This window comes from Xiphophorus maculatus, chromosome 3 (genome assembly GCF_002775205.1).
Source record: "Xiphophorus maculatus strain JP 163 A chromosome 3, X_maculatus-5.0-male, whole genome shotgun sequence".
NCBI lineage: Eukaryota > Metazoa > Chordata > Actinopteri > Cyprinodontiformes > Poeciliidae > Xiphophorus > Xiphophorus maculatus.
Genome location: NC_036445.1, coordinates 17,521,771 through 17,545,262, shown reverse-complemented (window position 1 = coordinate 17,545,262; position 23,492 = coordinate 17,521,771). Strand labels below are relative to the sequence as shown.

The window sequence follows — 23,492 nt, the reverse complement described above, 5'->3', positions numbered from 1 at the left end:
ATTCAGTTTAGGTATTATTGGAGGGGCCTCATCTTGCAATCAAAAGGTTGTTGTTTTGATTCCAGCTTCCTCTTGCACCTAGCGCCAAGCTGTCAGTGTATCAGCGTATAAATGTGTATGCAAATGAGTGAATATGCCTGTAGTGCAAAGCGTTTTGAGTGATCAGTATGACTAAAAAAATTCTCAGTATGACTATATAAATTCAGTTCATTAGCATTTGTGAAGTTGGGATGAGATGGGTGTGTGTGTTCAGCTGTGGTTTGGTCATGAAACTCTCCCATGATATTTATTCACAGTCTTTTTGTTATTGCTTAATCTTTAGCACTGACCCTGACTGTGAGGTCTGTCATGCTTTAGTTCAAATATTGTTCTGGGTTCTTTCGATAAACTTGGAGTAATTTTGGTAGGCTGGTCATGTTTTGTCCATTTGTGGATAATGAATCTTCCTGTGGTACACTGGAGTCTTAAAGCCTCAAAAATGGTTGTCACTCATTCATCTGTTATCCCTGCAGAAAATTTATGGCAAATCATCATACTTTTTGGGAAAAATAAAAAATAAAATCTTTCAAGGATTGGTAAACTGAATAAAGGAGAACATATAGTAATAAAATAAAAAGTGAACATGAGGAAGTCCCAAAAACAGTATCTGGAGGTTGCTAAAAACACACTGTTCTTAGCAACCATTAGTAGATACATCCTGTCCGCCCAGGTTTTCGCAGTTAGGCTTTGCTACCATTTGTGTTTCTGCATTTATCTATATTATCCAGTTAACTGGGGCTGCATTCAATGAATTGTTTTCTAGTTTGTATATTTGAAATTGTTGAACCAGATTTGTATCTTCCTTTTGTGTTTTACCTCATATTTCTGAGCTCTACTGGCTTGTATGTTAGTTAGCGTCAAAACAAAAAGGCGCTAAACGTGACGTCATCCCCCTCGCCTAGTGCGACCAACCAGCAGTACCCGGTCTTGATTAAATTGATTGATTTCAGCAAAATTAATCAATTTTTTTTTAAATTAAACTCGTTAATAAAAAAAATTGTTTGAACTTTGTAACTTTGTTTACGTACTAGCTATATTTTCAGAGCTCCCGAAATCCCAGTTTGTTTCCACTGCTCTGTAATGTGAGGAGACTCTTTTTTTAAAGAGGCTCAGTCAGTCAGGCGTTTAAGTTTTCTCACTTAATAATTTACACGGAAACTGGGCTGCTGCCCTCACGGCAGCGTTTAATGTAGGGTTGACCATTTGTCTTATATAATGAGAATGGCCATATTGTAATGCTTCATGCTTTATTATTTCTCCTCAGATGAGGTGAAGCTGCAGGAGGTCATTGTTCCAGAAGTTGCTGTACCGGTGGCTGCAGCTTCTGTCCAACAATGTGTTTCTGACACTCCTGTCGCAGCCTTCGGTTCCAAAAAAGCAAAAATAAACTCCAATAAAGGCTGTGGGTGGTAACGGGTGGTTTGGGCTTTGTACGCACTTTTACTCATTCATTTATTGTTAAAGTTGAAATAAAAAGTCTTGTAACTTAGTTGAAATAAAAAAATAGTCTCGATTTAATGTTCAACTGTTCCAGTGTTCAAGTGTTCAAGTGTTCAAGTGGTCAAAAAATCATTCTACCAAAGCCTCCCGTCCACACCAGACATTCACCAAACAATCCACCCCGCACCCGGTGTGTTCTTAATCGCTCAAATTTGTGGGCGGGTCTAACAATTAACAATGTAATCTAAATAATTCCAAATATAAAAATGAATTGCAAATTTTGAATCTAAATTAACTTAAATATATTTCCACTACACAAAGAACAAAACAAAATTGGTAAAAATTATAATCTACAAAACTTTTACATAAATGGCCACGACATCCCGGCCCCTAATTCATGTACAAGAATTACATCTAACATCTGCATAAGTGGCCATTAATAAATGCAAAATTAATATCATTAGCAGACTTAGCTCTTCAACAATATTTTCTATTAACAAATACTTCATTTTAAACATTAACTTATGCAGTATACAATTTTTTTTTTTTTTTTTTTTTTTTAAGTTCATATGTCTTCTTAGTGAAAAAATTAAAAAAGGTAAAAACAGTCAATGTTCCATGACTTCCACGTTCTTCTATTGTCCATGTGCATGGTCTGTGTGTGTATAAAAGTGTAGGTAGTAGAATGAGATGTTCAGCATGTCAGTAAATGAGTATCAGTGTAAATGTAGAGCCAGAGGTTCCAGAACTTAGCTCAGTTGGAGACAAACATTTGCTGTCGTCTTTACACAGCCTCCAGCAGGAGACATATCTTGTTGATCGGCTTCTCCAGCTCATTTGTTTTCGTCTTGACTCGAACACGTCGAACCAATCCACTTGCATCTGCCATGGTTTCTGTGATGCGTCCAATAGGCCAAGAATTTCTTGGTGCAGCCTCGTCAACAACAAACACCACATCATCAATGGCAAAGTTCCTGCGAGTCTTGTTCCATTTCCGTCGCTCTTGCAACATAGGGAGATATTCTTTCACCCACCGTTTCCAGAACAGGTCCACAATGTATTGGGCTTGCCTCCAACGTCTCCGCATGTACAGGTCCTCCTTTTTGAACAAACCTGGTGGCAGCACAGGCTTACCTTTTAACTGGAGCAAATGATTTGGAGTAAGAGCCTCTAAATCATTGGGATCTTCAGAAGAAGGTGTAATCGGGCGATCATTTAATATAGCCTCTACTTCACATAAAACTGTGTGCAAGCCTTCATCATCTAGTACTTGCTGGTTTGTGATGGAGCACAGTATTTTCTTTATTTCCTGCACCAGGCGCTCCCATACACCACCATGATGGGCTCCATAAGGAGGGTTAAAAGTCCACTTTATGCCATCTTGTGCTAAGCATTTTTGGATTTTACTTTGCTTTAGCTCTAACATGGCTTGCTTCAACTCACGATTTGAGCTGACAAAGTTGGTTCCGTTGTCCGACCGGATTTCCTTGACTTGTCCTCTGCGGCAGATTAATCTCCTGATGGCGTTTATGCAGGAATCTGTATCAAGAGAATGTGCCACCTCAAGGTGAACTGCACGACAGGTTAGGCATGTGAAGAGAACTCCATATCTTTTTACAATAGTTCTCCCTCTCTTCACTTCTATTGGTCCAAAGTAATCAGTACCAACATAAGTAAATGGTGGAAGATCAGTTGAGATTCTGTCAATAGGAAGATCTGACATTTTTTGCTCACCTGGCTTTTGTCGTTGCCTTTGACACACCATACAGTCTCTGATGATCTTTCTGGCTGCTGAATTAGCATGAGGGATCCAGTACTGTCGTCGAAGGGTAGAAAGCATGTGATTTCTTCCTCTGTGTCCAACCTTTTCATGGATATGTTGAAGAATGAGCTTTGAAACATGACTTCCTTTAGGCAATATTGCAGGATGTTTTGTTTCTTCAGGTAAGGCTGCTTTGCTCAGTCTGCCTCCCACTCTCAACACACCATCATTAACAACAGGATCAAGCTTGTACAGATGACTTGACTTCTTCACTGCACCAGAGCTCAGAGCAGCCATTTCATTGCTATAGTGTTTTCTCTGCACAACTCTCACTATGGCTTCCTCTGCTTTGGACAGATCATCAGTTGTGAGCTGAACATCTGTTTTATTGTCCTGTTTATCACACATTTGATTTCCACAGTGTGCAGTTAGCAACTTCTTTGTTTGTAGCATTTCTTTTAGTTTCAGGAGCCATGCTACACATCTTTTTAGCTTTGTCCAACTGGAAAAGTACATTAGCAGCTTGGTGGTGGGACACACTTCTTCCAGCACAGCTGCACATGTCAGGACTTGATCTTTAACCTCTGGATCAGCTTCCAAATGGACAGGTAATTCTTTAATCACTGCTGGCCATTGGATCTCAGGTTTTGTGAGGAATTCTGGCCCACTGATCCAGGTGGAAGACTTTAAAAAAGAGCCAACCTTCATGCCTCGAGAGGCTGCATCAGCTGGATTCAACTTTGAGCTGATGTATCTCCACTGAGTAACCTTTGTAAGATCACGAATGGTGGAAACTCTATTAGCTACATAAGTTTTGAACCGTGTTGTTGTGTTTGCAATGTACTGCAGGACGGTTGTGCTATCAGACCAAAAGACTGATTCACTCAGATTGAGTCCAAGTTGAACTAACAGCATTTTGTCCAGACATACAGCTAAAACTGCAGCAGCAAGTTCAAGTCGTGGTATAGTGATTTGTTTTAATGGTACTACCCTTGCTTTACCAATAACAAAGGTAACGCACACTTCCTGTTTGCTATTAGTTAGCCTAAGATAAGACACGGCACCAAACCCAGTTTCACTGGCATCACAAAAGTGATGCAGTTGTGCACTTCTTATTTCCCCAAATCTTTTGGGTGTGATGCATCGTCTGACACTAAAGTTGTCAAGAAGAACTAAATCTTTGATCCATTTTTTCCAAACTTGTGCCATTTCTGGTGGAATTGTCTCATCCCAGCCAAACTTCAGTTTACATAAATGTTGAAGAATCTGTTTAGCAGGGAGAATAACTGGAGCTAAGAAACCCAAAGGGTCATAAATAGAGCTGACAATGGACAAAATACCACGTCTTGTTAGTGGTTTGTGCTTGTTTACAATGCTAAAGGTGAAAACATCTTGGTCAACATCCCATTGTACCCCCAGGGCTCTTTCAGTGGGAAGCTGGTCCCGGCTAAGATCTAGCATCCTTACACCTGTTGCTCTGTTTTCCTCAGGGATCTGCGAGAGGACAGAGCGCTCACTACACACCCATTTATTGAGCCTAAATCCCCCCTTGGCACACACCTCAGTGAGCTGTTGATAAAGAGAAATGGCCTGCTCAACTGTCTGTACAGACCTGAGACAGTCATCTACATAGAAGCTGTGTCTGATTGTATTAATAACCTCTTCTGGGTACAGATGTTGGTTGTCATCAGCAGTCTTTAAAAGTGCATATGTGGCACAACTAGGGGAAGAGACTGCACCAAAAATATGGACCAACATTCTATGTTCAACAAGCTCTTTTGTGATGTCACCGTGGGGCCACCAGAGAAAACGTAAGTAATTTACATGTTCCTGAGCAACTTTGACTTGGTGGAACATCCCTTTAATGTCTGTCATAAGGGCTATTGGACCTTGCCGAAAACGAATGAGTACACCTAATAAGGTGCTAGTCAAATCTGGTCCCTGTAACAGCTCTTTGTTCAGTGATGTTCCAGCAAACATTGCAGCACAATCATAAACAACCCGCAGTGTTTTCTTACGGGGGTGGTAGACCCCATGATGAGGTACGTACCACACCTTTCCTTCCTCATGTTCCATTTGATCTTGTGGTACGATTTCTGAATGTCCTTCCACACTAACATTATGCATAAATTCTTTGTACTCTTCAAAGAATAACTTATCCTTCTGAAATCGTTTTAACAGACATTGCGCCCTCTGCTGGGCCACCTGTTTGTTGTTGGGCATTTTTACTTCAGCATTACGAAAGGGTAACTTCAGGTGATAATGACCATCTTTAAGCACCGCTGACTCTGACATGATATCCATGAACTGTTTGTCTTCTACAGACATTTCAGTTCGCTCATTGCACTTGTGCTCTATAAAATCCTGATTATACTGACTGACCAGCATTTCTTCCAAACTGCTTATTGAGATACGGTTCACCTGAATAGAATTAGCAACATGTCCATTTCCTTCACTACCCTGATTGAGTGGACCATTAACAACCCAACCAAGGCGTGTTAGCACAGCATAAGGCCCACTACCTTCACTGTTAACTACTTTCCAAGGTTCCAATGCTTTGGGAGAATTTACACCAATGAGCAGCCCAATGCCAGCATCTATTGGTGTCAACTCAACAACTTTCAAATAAGACCATTTTCTTAAGTCTTCTTCTTTAGGGATGTTTTCTTTAGTGACAGGAATGGACTGTTGAGTATAAACATCAGGCAACTTCAAGTACTCATTTTCTTTTAAAGCAGCTACTTCCAAACCAGATAATCTATAGCTACTTGCAGGTTTTTCCTGACCCATGGTTTTTAGCATGATTTCCACTTTCTTTCCAGATGCATTTAACTGCATCATCAAAGCCTCTGTACAAAATGTTGCAGAGCTGCCTGGATCTAGAAAGGCATAAGTCTCCACAATCTTTGTCCCCTTTTCCAACTTTACTTTTACTGGGACGACTGACAGAACACACTCATTAGACCCGGCCCCAGTGTAGCTACCAACATTCAAAGATACAAGAGCATTTGAGATTGGTGACTCTTTACCCTCAGCCTTAAATGCTTGGTACTGCTGCTCTGTTGGTTTAATATGCAGAACAGTAGGGTGACTTTTATTACAGGTGAGGCATGTTAGACGTTGTGGACAGGTCTTACTCATATGTCCCTTCTGTAAGCAACCAAAGCATAAACCTTTACTTTTAAGGAATGTCACCTTTTCTTTGTTGGCTTTCTGCTTAAATGAGTCGCATTTTTCCATGCAATGATTTCCATCACAAAATAAGCACCGAGCTTGAACCAGCTTTGTAACCTCATGGTTAAACTGGACCTGTTTGTCATTGTTCTGTTTAGAAACCACAGCAACAGAAGTGGCAAAACTGCTGCTTTTAGTTTTAAAAGGAACCTTTGATGGTTTTAAAGCCATCTTTTCTTTTGCAGTTTGACCTTCTCCATAAACAGGATCTAATGCAGCTTTTGTTTGTTTTTCCAGAAAATCAAGAAGATCTTTAAACTTTGCTCTACGATCATACTTTTCTGCTATGTCAACCACAATTAGTCGCCATGTATCACGAAGTCTAAATGGCAACTTTGAAACAAGAATTCTCATATTGGTTGAGTTTTCAAGCTCTTCAATAAACCCAGCTTCATCCATTGTGTTGAAACAACTTCTTAAAAAGAATGTATAAGCTCTTAAAGCTGCAGCATCATCAGACTTTAAGACTGACCAATTCAGAGCTTTGTCTATAAATGCAGATGTTATTTTTGATCTGTTACCAAAGTTCCACTCAAGCTGTCTTTTTGCTTCCAAGTAAGCAGTTTGTGGACTCATGTGCATACAACTTCTCACTAAAGCTCTAGGCTGACCTGTGGTAAACTGTTCTAAGTAATAAAGCTTGTCCTGCATGTTATCTGTCTTAGTTTCTATTCCTTGCTCAAATGCCTTAAGAAAGGACCTAAAATGCAAAGGATCTCCACTAAAAACAGGGATTTCTACAGATGGCAGGAGTGACAGTCTTTGTTGTTTTACAAGCATCTCAGTGATTTCATTCTGCTTCATCATAATCTCTGTTAATGCACTACTATGAACATCAACCTGAGAAGATATTTGTCTTGGGCTTTCCCCTTCTGGTTTCACTTTTAATGTTTCATTAATAGGTGTATCTTGGGGCATTGGCAAGGGTACAAGAGTAGACAATTGTTTCTGTGTTCTTGGAGCCTTTTGAGCTGTAGCAGCGGGTATGAACTCAGTAGATATCGCAGAAACTGATGTATCCTGATTTATGACACCAGAGCTGGAAACATGACTTTTCTGATCTTGCGTAGAGTTGTAGATTTTCATCTTTGCATCCGCCTTCACCAGCTTGGTTCTCAAAACCAATGCTTCTTTTCTTGTTTTTAACTGAAGTTCTTCCAGCTCAAGCGCATGCTTTTCTTGCAGCGCATCCACCTCCGCCTTCAGAGCGGCTCTTTCCACCTCGGCTTCCATCAGCGCCATTGAAGCCGCACGGGAACTTTTACTCCGCGAACTAGAAGCCTTACTCACTATACTGGGCGCTGTGCTGACTGGTTTAGCTGCGGACCCAGATAGCCTTTCAGAGTCTTTGCCGATCCTTTGTTGCGCAGTCTGTGAGACGCTGTCATCCGGCTCAACGTTACGGTGATGAGATGCCGCCTTTGATTCAACGTTCAATGCTGAACATACTTCGCTCTTCTGTGCATCTCGATCGCCATCCATCCAATTTTCGATGTCATCCAAGAACTCTTTAAAACTTATCAGCTTTGGTTCGTACCAATCGCCGTGATCAGTTTCTTTTTCTTCATCGCTAAGCAGCCTTTGAACTGAAGATTGCAAGTCCATAAACTCCGCTAAATAATTATTAAAAGTTTTCATATGCTCCTCTATGGAGGATTTTGATTCTCCCGCATCAATTAAAGCATGAATGTCATTTCTTTTTCTTGTCAGCACGCTGAGTTTGGCTCTGCGCCTTTTAATTAAATTAAAGAGTTCTTTTTCCTTTTGAAATCCTTCATCTTGTTCATCCATTTTCAACACAAATTTCGTTTCTCCAAATCCAAAGGAAAATTGTCCAAAACAAACTTTTCACTTTGCAGTTCAGGCTCTGCTCTTTCCAACAAAGCACCGCATTTACTCACGAACTTTGCGTCTTCTCCAAGTCCATTACGTGAAGATTCAGTCCTCCAAGTTCGATCATCCAAACGTTCCAAGCCAGTCCAAGAAAAATAAAAATATAATGATTTTTTGACTTAAATGTCGCAGCCTTCGGTTCCAAAAAAGCAAAAATAAACTCCAATAAAGGCTGTGGGTGGTAACGGGTGGTTTGGGCTTTGTACGCACTTTTACTCATTCATTTATTGTTAAAGTTGAAATAAAAAGTCTTGTAACTTAGTTGAAATAAAAAAATAGTCTCGATTTAATGTTCAACTGTTCCAGTGTTCAAGTGTTCAAGTGTTCAAGTGGTCAAAAAATCATTCTACCAAAGCCTCCCGTCCACACCAGACATTCACCAAACAATCCACCCCGCACCCGGTGTGTTCTTAATCGCTCAAATTTGTGGGCGGGTCTAACAATTAACAATGTAATCTAAATAATTCCAAATATAAAAATGAATTGCAAATTTTGAATCTAAATTAACTTAAATATATTTCCACTACACAAAGAACAAAACAAAATTGGTAAAAATTATAATCTACAAAACTTTTACATAAATGGCCACGACAACTCCCCTTACAGTCCGTGTTGTTTCTTTCCCTCCTGCTCCCTATTTTGGCTGTTTCGGTCCGTTTTGTGGGCGGCTCTGTTTGGTTTTGTTGTTCACTCCCACAGTGACGCACCGAGAAAAGTTATTCCCAAAGAGAGGTGCCAGCCAGTCAGCGTGGGTTGGACAGAGAGACACTGAGCAGCTACTGTGGACGGTCCGCCGGGAGACACCGCGCAGTTCATTTATTTATTCATCTATTTATTTCTTTGTGTGTGGGGTATTTATTGAATCCGAGAAGAAGATGAACGGAGTGACTAGGAGTCTTTGCACCATTGAACACATCAGGAACAATGAATATCCTGTAAGTTCCTTCAAATCTTCATACATTTGGGTTCATTTCCAACTATATCTCTGTATGTTTGTGGAAAACTTGGGAAACTTTTGTTCCCTTTAATTTTTCTCCTTTTGCTGCTTCTACATGTCTTTTGGTTTCTTCTTAATTGCATACCCTTGTGATGGTTCGTGAAGGCAAACGCCTTCATCTGCTCTAAGTGCTGTATTTACTTAAATCTCTAAAGTAATTAAAGCATTATCCTCCCCCTTCGGCTCCTGAACAGACTCACATAGAGACCAGGTCAGAATTAGTCCAGATAACATCTGTGTCTGTGACAGGTGCCTTCTGGTCACATCATGTAAAGGCTTACACTTCCAAGCAGTTGTGACAGACAGAGAAGGCAGCCCAGGTTGTGCACTTTGTCTGCCACCTGGGCAAAGACAGATTAAAAAGTGGTCTTTTTTTCCCAGCTTTTTGCTTTGCGACATTCATCCAAAGGAGGATATTTTAAATTCTATGGGCTTGATTGACTTCAGTAGGGGTGATGTGCTTTTCACCTCGTCTGGGGGAATCACAAGCCCTCTTTATTAATTTGCAACGTATGGTTTGGCACATTTGTGCAAAAAAATGTTTTTAACAAAGGTGATATGATTCTTTACCCAGGGCACCCTTTGCACAAGGGGTGCCCAAGCAAGTTTTTTATTTTTTATTTTTGCAAGTCCACCTAGATGGGAGTAGGGGCCTCCTTGTATTGAAAAACATATGGCTGTTATAGGCCTGTTTTTTTTTTTGTTCTTGTTTTTTTAAAAAAAAAAAATCTGGACTACATTTGAAATTCCCTCTTTTAAATTTCACTGATACTGAGACTGATCAGATGTGGTTTAATCTGAACTAAACAGGGATTCCTTAAGACATTAAGACATGATTTATGTGTAAAAACACAAAAGAGAGTATTTTGGTTTGGGGTTTTTTTGTGTTAATGCAACATGAGAGTAACCCGGGGCAACATGAGAGCAACCCGGGGCAACATTTCATAAAATGACTTGCGCTGATTGGGGTTATCTATGTGTGATTCTCTTGGTTTAATCATTGACCTTCCCTGAAAAGGCAAACTGTTCACCAGCACTCTGTTTTACAAGGTTGCGGAGCAACATGACACTTTCACCCTCTGTCTTCCACTTCGGTGCTCTCCTGCTGAGCTCCCTTCAGGCCACACTTCATAAACCCTACCAGCTAAGCTTGAGCTGAAAGATGTAACCCACTAAAAGATAAAGTTGCACATTTCTGCCCTGCGGTCTAGACTTATAATCTATCGCTCCTCTCCGTGCAAAGTATATCCAACAGAAAGGTCAAAGTGTAACAAGGGCAGCAGCTCTCACATACCTATTAAACCGATAACTGAAGAATGTGTACAGCTACAATAAACCCTCTGTTTATCCAGGCCGCATTTAATCTATCAGCCATTACTTTTTGAAAAAGGGAACTTTGCATCAGTGTCACACAGAAGACCGGTCCGCCCTTATCAAAGTTAAATTCAGCAGGCAAATCATCTCCTACCTTCAGTATTTACATATCTGGTGTCTGATATGTTTATTCAAGGTAAGGTGAATGAATGCAGTCTCACCTCCTAGCGTGCCAAAAAGGCTACGCGGAACTAAAATGTAGATAAATGGTGATGAGAGGGAATTTTTATGTACAAGAGACAATTTTGTTCAGCGAGTGTCGCATTGTTTTGTACCCAGGAGGCATACAACCAAAACAGAAAAACTAACACAGACTTTAAAATTAAATATCCTAAAACATGTTCTAAAATCGTCTATAGACCTGTTATCAGTATGTGATATTTTGTAATTTAAAACTACTGCTTACAAATTCCCTTTTTTGTCTGGTAAGGCACTTTTTAAATAATGACACAAGTATCCCTTCAGATGATGTAACTTCCCCGTTGAGCACATTCCTCATGTCTTTCCTCACTATTCGTCTGGAGAGGCTTACATCAGTGGCAGGGAATGGACGAGACATGACTTACACACGTATCTGAAATATGCCAGAGCACACCTGGTTTATGTAGAAAGTATGGATTTTAGGAGGGTTGTTAAGGTTGTTAAGTATCTCCATGTCAGTGTGGAGTTTGTCCTGATCCAACAACTCTCACTCTGTGACTTAGTTCCATGGGAATACTTTTATTTGTGTTGTCAGCCCTATAAAGTGTCACATGACGGCAATGCTGGAACAACCCAGCTTTCTGCCCCGATTCTAAAACATAACCTTTCATCCAGTGCTTTAGTGTGCATTTTTGTGATTGGGAAACGTTTCCTTGTTTAAGGCATAACTATTGTGACTTCTCAAATCAGAAAGTGGTGCTACAAATAAACAAAATGTCCAAAAACCTTTTATATATTTTAGAGGAGCACCAATCAGATTACCATTCTGGTTTTTGTGAAGTCTGACCTGCTAGTCCCAATTTCAACTTACTCTCTTTTGATTTTAAAATCTATATTATGAAAAGATATCGCAAAAATATGTTTTGTAGAAAAAAAACTTTTCATTCTAACATAATAAATTAATTTTTAAGCACAGACAATGTCACAGAAGACTTCATGTGAAAAAAAAACTTGCACTAATACTTTAAAATAAGCACAATTGAGTACAAATTAACTGGCTTTAATATTTCATATTACTAATTAGCACAGTTAGCTTAGCTAACATTGAAAACCACAAGCAGAATGTGTAGACCATTACCAAATAAATTGCTGCCAATTTCCAAATCTAACATGTCCATAGTAGGTAGATATTGGCAGCTCAAAAGGACAAAACAACACATTTTTGTACTCGTTTTGTCTTCTTGTTATCTACTGAAAGTCTTGGTCTTTCTCACTCTCATGTAGTCTGAAGGAAATGCAAGTATTTCTCAATACGAAAAAGAAAGTGCAGTTTTCTTTATAAAAAGCTTGTTACCTCATTGTTTGGATTTCTGATTTTCTGACTGGCTGATCAAGTTGAAACTGGTTGATTCCGATCAACCTTTGAGAGATTTTGGACCCTCAAAGCCTTAAGCTTACCTATAAGTGCACCTTGTCAACTCAGGCTGGGTGTGTTAGCCGCAGTATTTATTTTACTGAGAAGATTAATGTTCCCCGAATAAAGCCTAAGTTTCTGTCAGGCCTTTAAAGTTGGTGCAAGAGCTTTGTTGACTTACTCTTTAGTCAAATATTTCCTGATCTTAGAAATAACTTAGAGGTGAGATTATCTTTTATTTGGACGAAAAGCATTTCCTGATGCTCACAGAGGAACAGTCTTTGCATTGTTGTTTCCCTGGTTCAAGTATCTTACTGAACCTTTGGTAAAGGATCGGTGCAGGGATGGATGAATCTGGACTGATAATTAATTCACCCGCTGCTGACCTGTCGGGTCACACCTGTCCTCTCAGAGCTGAGGTTTATATTGCTGTTGGACTAAAGACATAAATGACAGCTGTTCAGCCTGAGTGCACAGGAGAAACAAAACATTTAATGCATGATGATGTGTGCACACAAAACATCTTGTGGTATCCTTTGTGGTATGCAGGGACCACACCTGAAGGCACAAAGTCAGAAATCTAAACCCTGTTTTTGTGTGTAACAGAGATCTTCAAAAATGTTGTTTACCAGGTGAATTCCCAGGTGTCTCTTTACCCCTCAGCATGTTTATCTCCTATAATTTACATCCCTCCTCATGTTTGAATCCAAAACAAAAGCGTCCCCATGCCCTTTCGGTGTGTCCTGATCTTTTGTCCTCACTGAGGCACCGTGGGTTGTGTGTGAGCTCAGGCTCATGTTTCTGTCAGTGGCCAGAAGCTAATGCTCTGTGCTTGTGTTCGCGTTAAAGTGGCTGTTTGCAGGTCCCGTCCAACTGCTCTCTTTTGTCTGAGTTCACAGGAAGGCTAGTATTACAGCTGAGGGATGGACAGCATTTTTCCAGCAGACAGGGAGGCTACCGTGTAAATAGCTGGCCCCAGAATGAGGATTACCGGAACAGAGTGCTGTGTGCGAGGAGCCGGGGAAGTTGTACAATGAAGCATTCCTGCTTAACAACTCTCCCACTGTTCCCTGTTTCTCAAAACCCTTCCTCTCTGCTCCTGGCCTCATCGGGGTGCACTAGAGCTTTCAGAGACGGCTTTTCCTCTCAGTCTGCAATCCGAGAGGAAAGCCTGTTGAACAATAGGAGAATTTTTCCCTTTTGTAGTTGGATTTTTGTTGGTTTACTTGGACTTGAGTCATTTAGAGAGTGTTTTTTTTTTTTTTTTGCTTTTCATGTCTTGCCTTCTAATTTCCCCATTTAAATCCACCTCTTAGTGCCTGTTCTTTTATTGCTGTTAACCCTGAAAAGATAAGCAGCAAATTCAAAGACTCTGCAAACAAAGCTTCTCTTTTATGACAACTTCTTATCGTTACATTACGCAACAAGAGCTAATTTATTTGGTCAAATTAAGAGACAGCAGGGTTTCTTTGCAAAGCCTGCCTGATAATCACACTTTACTCTTAACAGAATACAAAGCAAATTCTTATTTTGTTTTTTACTACAGCTTGTGCACAACAACAGACACCCCTACCAACAGAGGTCTCTAAAAACAAATAAGAAAATCACCTAAATCCCCGTTTCCCCCTCATGGATGCTCAGATTGAACTTCAGCAAGCTTTACTAAACCCCTAAATGCTTTGAGTTGCTGCCATGTAGTTAGCTGATTTAATATGTTTCTTAATGAGTAATTGAACCAACACTTCAAACTGATTCATCGTCTGGTTATTACTGCCACTAAAATAATTTCTGTTTTGATGTGAAAGACATTGTTGATCCTTGATCTAATCTTCTTGAAGCTAAAAGCAGGACTCTATATAACAACCCCACCTCTGGACGCTATTGTTTTTCAGCTGATGAAGCATTGTCTTTAAATCTGTTACAAAAATGGAAACAAGTCGGAGCTTGGCAGGTCACCTGCTGAAAGAAAGCTAAGGCTCTGAAAAACAAACGGCAAATCATAACTACTTAACCACGACCAGCAGAAGATCCATCATAGTTTAACTGTGAGTTTCACATAGAAGGAGACTAAAGCAGAATGATGCTCAGATTTTCCTTTTGCACATGAGTGATGCTGTGAACGAAGCTCTGCGTCTGTGTTTGTATTTTAAAGTTATGACAAAATTTATTGCACTATTGTATTTATCTCTGATTATGAGTTGAGCAAAAGATGACCAAATTAACAGAACATGCTATATTGATTTGGGACGTTACGATTACTTAATGTCTGTGACCTCTTCCCTCACATCCGCAGAGTTTACCCTTGACATTTTACTGAGCCGCTCTTTCAGGGGGGCTTCCCTTGTGCTGGGAAACACACTCCCCGTAACATCCTGTTCCAGAGATTTCCCGCTACAGAAGCTACTTTCACATTCCTTTTAATGCATGTCCAGAATTTTTCTCAAAATACGTGATTATCTAAGTCTTTTTATTTCATACTGTACCATACAGAGAAACAACAAGCTGAAATCAAATAAAAAGTGTGTGCTTTGGGCTGTGCCTCAAAAGGGCTTGGCTACTTTTCCACCTCAAACGGCTGGTTTGACCAGAGAGAAGCTGTGGCTCGCAGCTCTCTATCGAGGAAGGAGATCAGCGATAAAGGTTGCTTCTCCTCCAGGGAATGTCTTCTCAAAACATGATAGAATTATGAAATTTGACTCTTAAATCCATGTAGTGTAACAACACCTCAGTCGGGTTAGTGTTTGCACATGAAACAGGAAAGATGGCTTACCTCAAAATCCAGAGCATCGTAGTCCAGGCATAAGGACAGGTAGCTTTACGTAGTTTTCCAGAGGGTCCAAACTGAGAGCTAAATGAACTGCAGCATCAATAGATTCCAAATATTTTTAGATTTCTGACTTGCTTTCATTTAAATTGAAAAAGCTGTCTTCCATCCACCTTTTCAGTTCAGTTAAACCTTGACTTGCTTAATTTTTAGGGTTTAGTTGCAGATCATCTGTGACAGTGCTTTACTATGAATACGTAGGATGTACAGTGCAAATATAAAATGGGTAATAAAGAGAGTCGCTTCATTAATGTGCACTGAAGCAGTCTGAGACTTTGAAGAAGATGCAAACTATTTGAGTGCTGAACTCAAAATGCTTTAAGAAGTTCATGGTTGCACTTAGATCCAACTATAATAAAACTTCACAGTAATTGGAGTCCACCGTCTGCAGTAAATCACTGGTTATTTAGATTCTGGTAGATTAAAAAGACTCCAAGTAAAACTCTGTACTTTGGCTTTTAGAAAATAGCATAAAATCATTGTCAAGCTGGTGATAATGGTAGTTTTCTTCAGTGTTTTCTATAACTTTTTTCACTCTCAGTCTTCATGGTCACACTTATTTTATTCCTCCGCCAGATTGTTTATGGCTACTGGGAGGATTTGTTGCCATGGAAAGGCTCTGTTTTACTCCACATAACAGTTTTTCCCTGAAATCCAGCCTCGGCTTCCAGCTGGCTGCAAGCTTCTGGAGGGTTTTTCTCCTAAGTCCCTCTGACGTCCACAGCGCACAATTTAAACCAAACAATCTGTCTCTGTGCAGGGCTGGAAAAAGTTTCGCTTTCTTTCTGACGTTTGTTCCCAGTCTTGTAGTGGTTGCTGCCCACTTTCTCCCACCCTATGACTCATTCTGTCCTCCCCCCCTCTTCTCCTCCTCAAAATAGCCCTCAAACAGACTCTTTATCACATAACGGACTCTTCTGAATCATTTCGTTTTGCCTCAATTTTCAGGACGGTTGTAGACGACTGCGACTCACTCTCCACGACCAGAGAGAGGCGAACCGGAGCGCAGACCAGCACAGAGATAAGGTAAGACATTTCCTGCAGATGAGAAACACTTTGGATAAGTGATAAAAAGCAGAACCCACCATGTAGAAGAAAACTATGTGATTGCAGCAGTGAGGAGAAGTGCTGTGGATATACTGACTGTGATTAGCACTTGTTGTCCAGAATAATATTTACATTTTTATATTTTTATCAATCTTTTGAATATAAAGACTTACTCTAAAGGCTTTACTTTGATATTCTAGGAACACATTAAAAATAGACAACAACACAAGTCTTCTTCACCTCAACATTATGTTTTAGTCCTGTTTAAGGTGATATAGACTTTTAGGCTAACTTACAACTGTCTGGGTTTTCTGGTAATCTTTTAAAGTGAATGTTGAGATGCTTTGCTCTTTAAAGGTCATAAAGTTTGATTATGAATTTTTCTGGGGTGTGGAAGAGATATTCTGTCTCATGCCCTAGTAAAATGGGTCTGGTGATGCTGATTGTCTAAAATATTAAGTTTTTATATTTACAAAGGTTTTACAATCTTTTACTGAGTTGGGTTAGGTTTGCTAATGCGTCAAAGTTGACTGTACCTAAACAGGGCAGACCCAGAGTTGAGGAATCATACAGAATTTTAAATTTTTTTATTCTAGAACTTAATAGGAGTAAAAAGAAAGTTGTGTTCACTTGTGTATTAATTATTTGCACATCCAAGCCAGAATGTCCACACACTCACTGATAAATATTCCAAGAAATTAGTCATGAAGTCTCTATTTAAAACCTGACACTTTACGTGACGTTCTCAGTGACTGAGGAATTAGCTCAGAGTGAGGGTAATGGATCATGCAGCATTCTTTCACATCAACTGTAGGTATCATGTCAGTATAATCATGTCACAGCAGCCATCAGGTTTTTATTACAGTAGTTTTTACGCATCTGGATGCCGTGCACCTCGTTTTGTTCTACCAGCACTGAGGGGAAGTCCGCTGCAGTGAGGTTGCGTAACATTCTCTCTCTGTGCTTAAGGTCTCATGTCCACCCATTCTCAGGAAACCAGCAGATGTTGAAGGGCTGGTCTCCATAGAGATTTCTACTAAATGTCTCTTGTGATGCAGGCTCACAGTAATGACATGCAACACAGGAATATCTTGCTCATGAAGGGACAGTACGTCCCCCTTTCCTCTACTAGCTAACAGTTTAATTGCATCATTGCTGCCGACATTCCAGAGCGATGTTTCATAACAATTATTTAACATCCAAGCTGCTCCTGCAAATTCTGTGTTGTAAAGTCGATCACAAACAACTCCTCTCGTCACTGATCTGCAGCCAATTGGACGAGCTTTCGCCCTGGTGCAGCCGGCCAGCGATAGGACCACTTCGTACCCTGAACCAGTGAAGTCAAAGGAGGAGCAGGTGGAGATCATCAAGGTGTGTGTAGCAGATATGGATGTCTGGTTCTTGTGAAAGCATTTGACTTTGCTCCAGTATTGATGTGGCTCTTTGCTTTAGGTTTATCTGGAGGCTCGCAGACAAGAGCAGCAGAAACAACAAGAGAACCTGAAGATGCTGTCAGATGAAGTTTCACAGATACAGGAGGTCAGTGGCTGAACTATGATTATTGCTGACACAACGACGCTCGTGTCAGTCAGAATGTTTCCTGTCGTGTCAGTCAGAATGTTTCCTGGATTATGAAGCATTTGCATCTTTGGATCATGTAAATAATCCTTCTGGCTAACATGCTGCTCTCTTCCTCCTTGTTTTATCTCAGCTTACTAAGTTCTAATTTAAGACTAATTTATCCAAGAAATGCATATAACATAGTGTAACCAAATATATTTGGACATGTATAAAAAGTGAATTCTAAAAATATAACTAATGTCTCAAAAGTAAAAATAAGTTAGTGGTTGTAAACTAACACAAGAAAAATCTGACAGTTTCCTATTTGGTTTCTGCAGAAGCTTGTAGTTACAGCTACCGGTATGTTCTTGTAGGTTAATCCAGCAACAGCCTAGCATGATTGTATTTTCATGTTTATCACATCTGATTACTGAAAGTTGATGATAACTATGAAATGGAATAATTTTAAATGCATCATGCTGAGTATTTAAAGTTGGGAAGTAGTTTGTTTTAATTCATTAAAATGCCTGAATAGCATTTGAAACACTCACAACGTGTCTGTGTTTGTTGCAGGTGAGGTACTGTCTGAAGAACCTGAGAGAGCAGATGGCGGCCAAAACAAAGGTACCCGAAATTTGTCGCTCACTGAATTTATTTTCTACCGCTCATCCTGTGGGCTTTATGGCATTTCCTTTCACCTCTATTATCATTCCTGCCATGGTTCTTTTTTTTTTTCTGCTGACTTCCTGTCTTTCTTTATGCAGCCGCACACAAACGGGTGGAAGGTCGGAATCCCATTCCGAAAGAACGGATTGTCTGCTCCCAAAACCGACGGGCAGGTGAGCAGAAAAACACATGAACAGGCTCTGCTTCAAGCTGCTGTTGGTGGGGGTTTTTTCATCCGTGTGAGGCTTTTAGAGAACATATTGAATCTCACGTTTGTAGCGTCAGCTCACAGAACATTGTGTAAAGCAATCCGCTCCCAGAGGCACAAACAGAAAGGTTATGTGGGAAAAAGAACATAAAGAAATGATGTCAAAGCGTCAATGTTTCTTATATTCCTCTGGGAGGGGGAAGGGGTGAAAAATATCGTTGGAACACCCTTTGTTGTTCCTCCCACTGCACATGTTCTGTTTTCAGACCCTCCTCATTCCACAGATGCTTGAAACTAAAATAGTTTTCCTGTTTGGTCTTCGATCCACACATTTCCTCACCTCCACAACCGTCTGTGTGCCATCAGTTTTGTACAAACACAACAAAGCTCCCTGTGTTTACGTCTCAATTATACTCGTATCTGAGTCACACTACATCTCCAACGTATGCATTGCATGCTGCACAAACAAGGAAACTCCTGCAACCTAAATGTTCCAGTGACGCACGCAGACACACCCTTTGTGTTTATGATAGGCAAACCCTCAGAGCTTAGGCGAAACAAAACAGTTTTTATTAGGTCATCATAAAAATATGTGCCCAACTGTAAAGTTGCAAAGCTGACGCTTTGCTGTTTATCTACAGGATGCAGATGAAGAAGCAGAGAGAGACAAGCTGAGAGAGGTCAGCAAGCGTTTGTATGCACAGTTGCAAGAGGCAGAAAAGAAGCACCAGGAGGAGAAAGAGAAACTGCAGGTAATGTATACACACAGAGGTTATAACCCTTACCTTCCATTATTTACCTCATCTTCTAAAGAAGCTCGACTCTCTGTCTTATTTAGGCTGAAGGCAGCAGGCTTAGAGACTGTCTGAGCGACAAGGAGGAGAAGCTGAGGGTCACAGAAGAAGCCGGCGAGAAGAAAGACAAGCGCATTGAAGAGCTGCAGAGGCTGCTGGGAGGAATGGAGCATGAGAGCGCCACCCTGAGGGAGACCATCCGCAGCCGCGAGGACGAACTGCGTGAGCTGCGGAAGATGAGAGAGGAAGGCCACCAGGGGGAGCAGAGGTCAGCCTTTAAAGTCACACAACACCAACTGCATCACTGAACTTTTTCCACATTTTGACATGTTTCAACCTCAAACTTCTGTGTAGTTGATGGGAAATTATCTAGTAGATGAAAATAAAGTAGTGCATAACTGAAAAGCAGAAGAAAATGGAACATTTTCACAAATTAAAATCTGAAAACTTCCTTTTTTTACAATGATTCCCTGACAGAAATCTAATGGCAACAATCTTTGCCATCTCCTCTGAACGATGTCATTTTCTTTGTGTGTTTCACCACTAAGAGTTAGTGTTCTGAACGAAGACTGTAAAATTCAGTTCTGGCCTCATTTCACCAGAAAACCTTCCTCTACATGTGTCTTGTGTCCCGTTCAGTGCAGCAAACTGGACACCTTATAGTTTTATTTAGACCGTAGATTTCTCCCTGGTTCTAGTAAATGACAAACAGTTGATAGGTTCTTTATTCTGTACAATGGAAAAAAATGAACAAAAAAAAAACCCCATAGAAACCCTAAAAGTTATGTTTAATTGCCTTTCATTTCCCTTCCTTTGGCTTGTGTTTGCAACATGACAAAGACATAAAAAATTCACAGAGTCTGAATTCCTTTGCAGGCCGGTATTTTGATATCTACTACTTCCTGAGAGTTACAGCGTGCCGTAACAGTCTGTGTGTATTTTTAGGGCTGAGCAGTTGGAGAGGGAGGTGGCTATTCTCAAAGAAAAGATCCACCATCTGGATGACATGCTGAAAAGCCAACAGAGGAAAGTCAGACACATGATTGAGCAGGTGAGAAGCACATACGCCAGACTCTGTTAGGCAAACACATCGACTCCAGGCTCATATTTGTGCAGGGTTTGCTCACTGTTTGGTTCCTCTGTTTGCTCGTCTTTAGCTCCAGAACTCTCGCATGGTGATCCAGGAGCGGGACCGCGTGATCCAAGAGCTGGAGGAGAAAGTGGCATTCTTGGAGGCTGAGGTGAGAAGTGCTCCTGGCCTCTGCTGTAGTAAAGAAAAGAAAAATTTCTGGACTGTGGGAGTAAATTTAAAAAGAAGAACCTTGTTCTGGAAAGAGAAAGAAAATGCAATGCTTGGTAATACTGTAAATAACCCTTAAACCATTTTGTTTGTGCAGAATCGAGAAATGCGTGACCAGATGGACTACTTCCTGGGAGGACAAAGGTCAAGTTCCTATCTCTCCACAGAGCGCAATCCACAGATTGTGTACAGGTAACCTATGTTTTTCCTTGTTTTTTTTTTCTGCAAAAGCAGCACTTTCCATAATTTATGGCACCCCTGTGTAAGGATGTGAATTATCTGACCAAAAAACTTCAAATAAATTCATCTTGTACTGTAGTAACATAATCTAACACTAGAAATTTAGGAAATTTATCTTTGAGTAGTGGGGAAAAATGTTTCTAATTGATAAATATTTTTAAGGGGATTATAATATCTTTAAACTTATAGTAGTCTGTGACTTTCTGATTTTCTACGGTACACATCTTATGTAACAAAGAACCATTTTGACAAGCCACTACTAAATTAGCAAAGACAAAAGAACTACCATTCAAATAAAATATTTTTTTAGTACCATATTTATGTACATTTCCTTAGTATTATCACTAAATCAGCGAAGACAAGGCCGTTAATCAAAAACAGCAACAAACCAGATTGCAGTTTGCAAATGACACAAAGGAAAAAAAGTCCAAATTTTCTTTCATTTTTTTTTTTTTTTTTGCAAAAATGAAAACACCATTCAAACTGAGCAGCAGGGGAGTGGCAGCATTATGTTGTGGGGCTGTTTTGCTGGTCCTCAAGGCACACTGCCCTGCATGTTTTAGGTATTTCCTTGCTTCAGTCCATTTCAATTGATGACTGATTAACAGGCGTTTGTTTAACTGCAATCAGTTGAATCGGGCACATTAAAGCAGGGAAACCTCTAAAATATGTAGGACAGTGTGCCTTGAGGACCAGGGTTGGGAAACACTGAATCATAAAACTGATAGCATCACGAGGAAAAAGCATTATGTGGAAAAACTGGTGCAACATCTAAAGACATCAGCCAGGAAGTTAAAACTTAAGAGCAAATAAGCAATGACTCTTAGCGTACAGTTAAATTAGTTAAAAAGTAACTTCCACACAATAAAGTGGATGATTTGGACCATCACAACAATCTGACCTCATTCTTTCTGTCAAGAGAAATGGATCAAAATTCAGGCATAACCATGGAGAACAATAAGCCCAAAGAATGTGACCCAATTTTTCCAAATATGTTCTGAATCTGAAGGAAGTTGCAAAATCCATCTAAAAACTCATTATTCCGGCATTTAGAAAAATGTTAATAATTTGGCTAATCCTAACTGAACTAAAACAGAGGGAGATTAAATTAAATTATTCTAATTTAATGTGAGTGTCTTTTCATTTATTTTATATCCTAAATGTGTGACTCCTGCTGTTTTCAGTAGAAGTGATTAATTCGCTGTGCCCTTGTTGTTGCAGTAAACCACTGAAGCCATCCACCTCCTCCAACAAGCCACTGCCCTTCATCAAAGTTATCGAGATCCGGTCATGAGAAAACAGAAGAACCTGACAAGCAGAAGCAGCAGACTTTTTTCCAGACTGAATTCAGACAGCAGCTCTGCTGGTGACCACGTCAGATCGAAAGGAGAATCAGAGCTGAGCCTTCCCAAACTGCAACTTTAACAGCTCCTCTAAAGCCGCGTCCCGACTAAACAATGTTTGAAGGAAACAGTGGAGTGATCAGCAGCACCCGCTGTGTATTTGCCTCATGACTGTGTGCAAGTCAGCTTTACGTAGATACGTTAGTGACTCAGATGTGCATTTTGTGCTTTTGCTATTAGTAGAGTGATATCTCTCCTTTTACTGACCTGTTTTCATTCTTATCACACATTTGAACTTTGACTTTATAGCGTTGACTGTGCAGTTTATTCCCTATTCATGACAACATAACGCTCAACTAAGGTAATGTAGCATTGATGTAATGTTGCTTACTCACACTGTCCTGATAGATCACGTAAAAAGCATTGACATTATCTAAACTGTGTCTTTGTACAGGTTTGTCATTTACGAATATATGACCCTTTCATATATACACAGCCATATGCGAGTAGAAATTTAATACAAAAAAATACAAAATACAAATTTTGTAGAAATACAAAAAAAAAAATTTCTAATTACTATTTGGGTCTTTCACATTTTCAGAATTTGTTTGGTCCCCTAAAACAGCAAGGCACTTTATGAAACTGTGAGCACACAGAAGGAAAACTGAAGGTGTCTTAATTTGCATTTTTCCTCTAAACATAATGTTCATTTCACTTCCATGTCATTGTCTGAATCTTCACCTTGTACATATTTCAGTGAATGTAATTAGATGTTTAAAATTCAAACAACGTTCTGCTTTTTATTTATTTATGCTAAAATAAAACCTGTTTGATAGAAGAGCTTTTGTATGAAGTATATGTCTTGATCTGTTATCTCTGTAATTTTCAGAATAAACACTTTACAAAGTGCATGCTTTATAATTATTAGAGCTTGACAGGAAATATACACTTGATAGGTCACTGTGAAGAGACACGTAAACAACTGCTTCGGTAATTTCTTGGAAATACCTGTTAGCTAGAAACTAAAAAAAATCCTGGCAAAAGAAAATATTTAAATTCCTCAAAGAGACGTCCTACAGATAAAATGAAAACTTCCTGTGAGGAATCGGAGTTTGTGGCGATGCTCCTATTTCATTCCAGTCACACTGGTAGATTAAAATGATGAGGGCGACCTCTGCTGGACACTTCTCTCACTACAAAATGCTACTATGACAAA

At 39.8% G+C, this 23,492-nt stretch overlaps 2 protein-coding genes across 2 annotated transcripts; one reads left to right on the top strand and one right to left on the bottom strand.

The window, feature by feature from the left end:
* Positions 1-2,014: 2,014 nt before the first annotated feature.
* LOC111608072 lies at positions 2,015-6,466 on the bottom strand. The gene is made up of 2 exons (XM_023330485.1): positions 3,214-6,466; positions 2,015-3,051 (listed from the first exon to the last, which is right to left on the bottom strand). The coding sequence occupies exons 1-2, from the start codon at positions 6,380-6,382 to the stop codon at positions 2,264-2,266; spliced, it is 3,957 nt and encodes a 1,318-aa protein (XP_023186253.1). The 5' UTR covers positions 6,383-6,466; the 3' UTR covers positions 2,015-2,263.
* Positions 6,467-9,108: 2,642 nt separating this feature from the next.
* tuft1 (tuftelin 1) lies at positions 9,109-23,116 on the top strand. The gene is made up of 12 exons (XM_005809120.3): positions 9,109-9,303; positions 16,067-16,144; positions 17,435-17,536; positions 17,618-17,704; positions 18,299-18,349; positions 18,490-18,564; positions 19,241-19,351; positions 19,438-19,661; positions 20,339-20,444; positions 20,551-20,634; positions 20,791-20,885; positions 22,155-23,116. Exons 1-12 carry the CDS (start codon positions 9,244-9,246, stop codon positions 22,225-22,227), a joined length of 1,146 nt encoding a protein of 381 aa, XP_005809177.1. The 5' UTR covers positions 9,109-9,243; the 3' UTR covers positions 22,228-23,116.
* The last annotated feature ends 376 nt before the right edge of the window (positions 23,117-23,492 follow it).

Excerpts from the sequence above, each read along its gene's own strand:
- LOC111608072 (XM_023330485.1), bottom strand. The coding sequence starts at position 6,382 with ATGAGTAAGACCTGTCCACAACGTCTAACATGCCTCACCTGTAATAAA. Across the intron at positions 3,052-3,213 it reads AAGGCAACGACAAAAGCCAG|TTCACCTTGAGGTGGCACAT; the intron begins GTGAGCAAAAAA and ends CCTGTCGTGCAG.
- tuft1 (XM_005809120.3), top strand. The coding sequence starts at position 9,244 with ATGAACGGAGTGACTAGGAGTCTTTGCACCATTGAACACATCAGGAAC. Across the intron at positions 17,705-18,298 it reads AAGTTTCACAGATACAGGAG|GTGAGGTACTGTCTGAAGAA; the intron begins GTCAGTGGCTGA and ends TGTTTGTTGCAG. Across the intron at positions 18,565-19,240 it reads CTCCCAAAACCGACGGGCAG|GATGCAGATGAAGAAGCAGA; the intron begins GTGAGCAGAAAA and ends GTTTATCTACAG.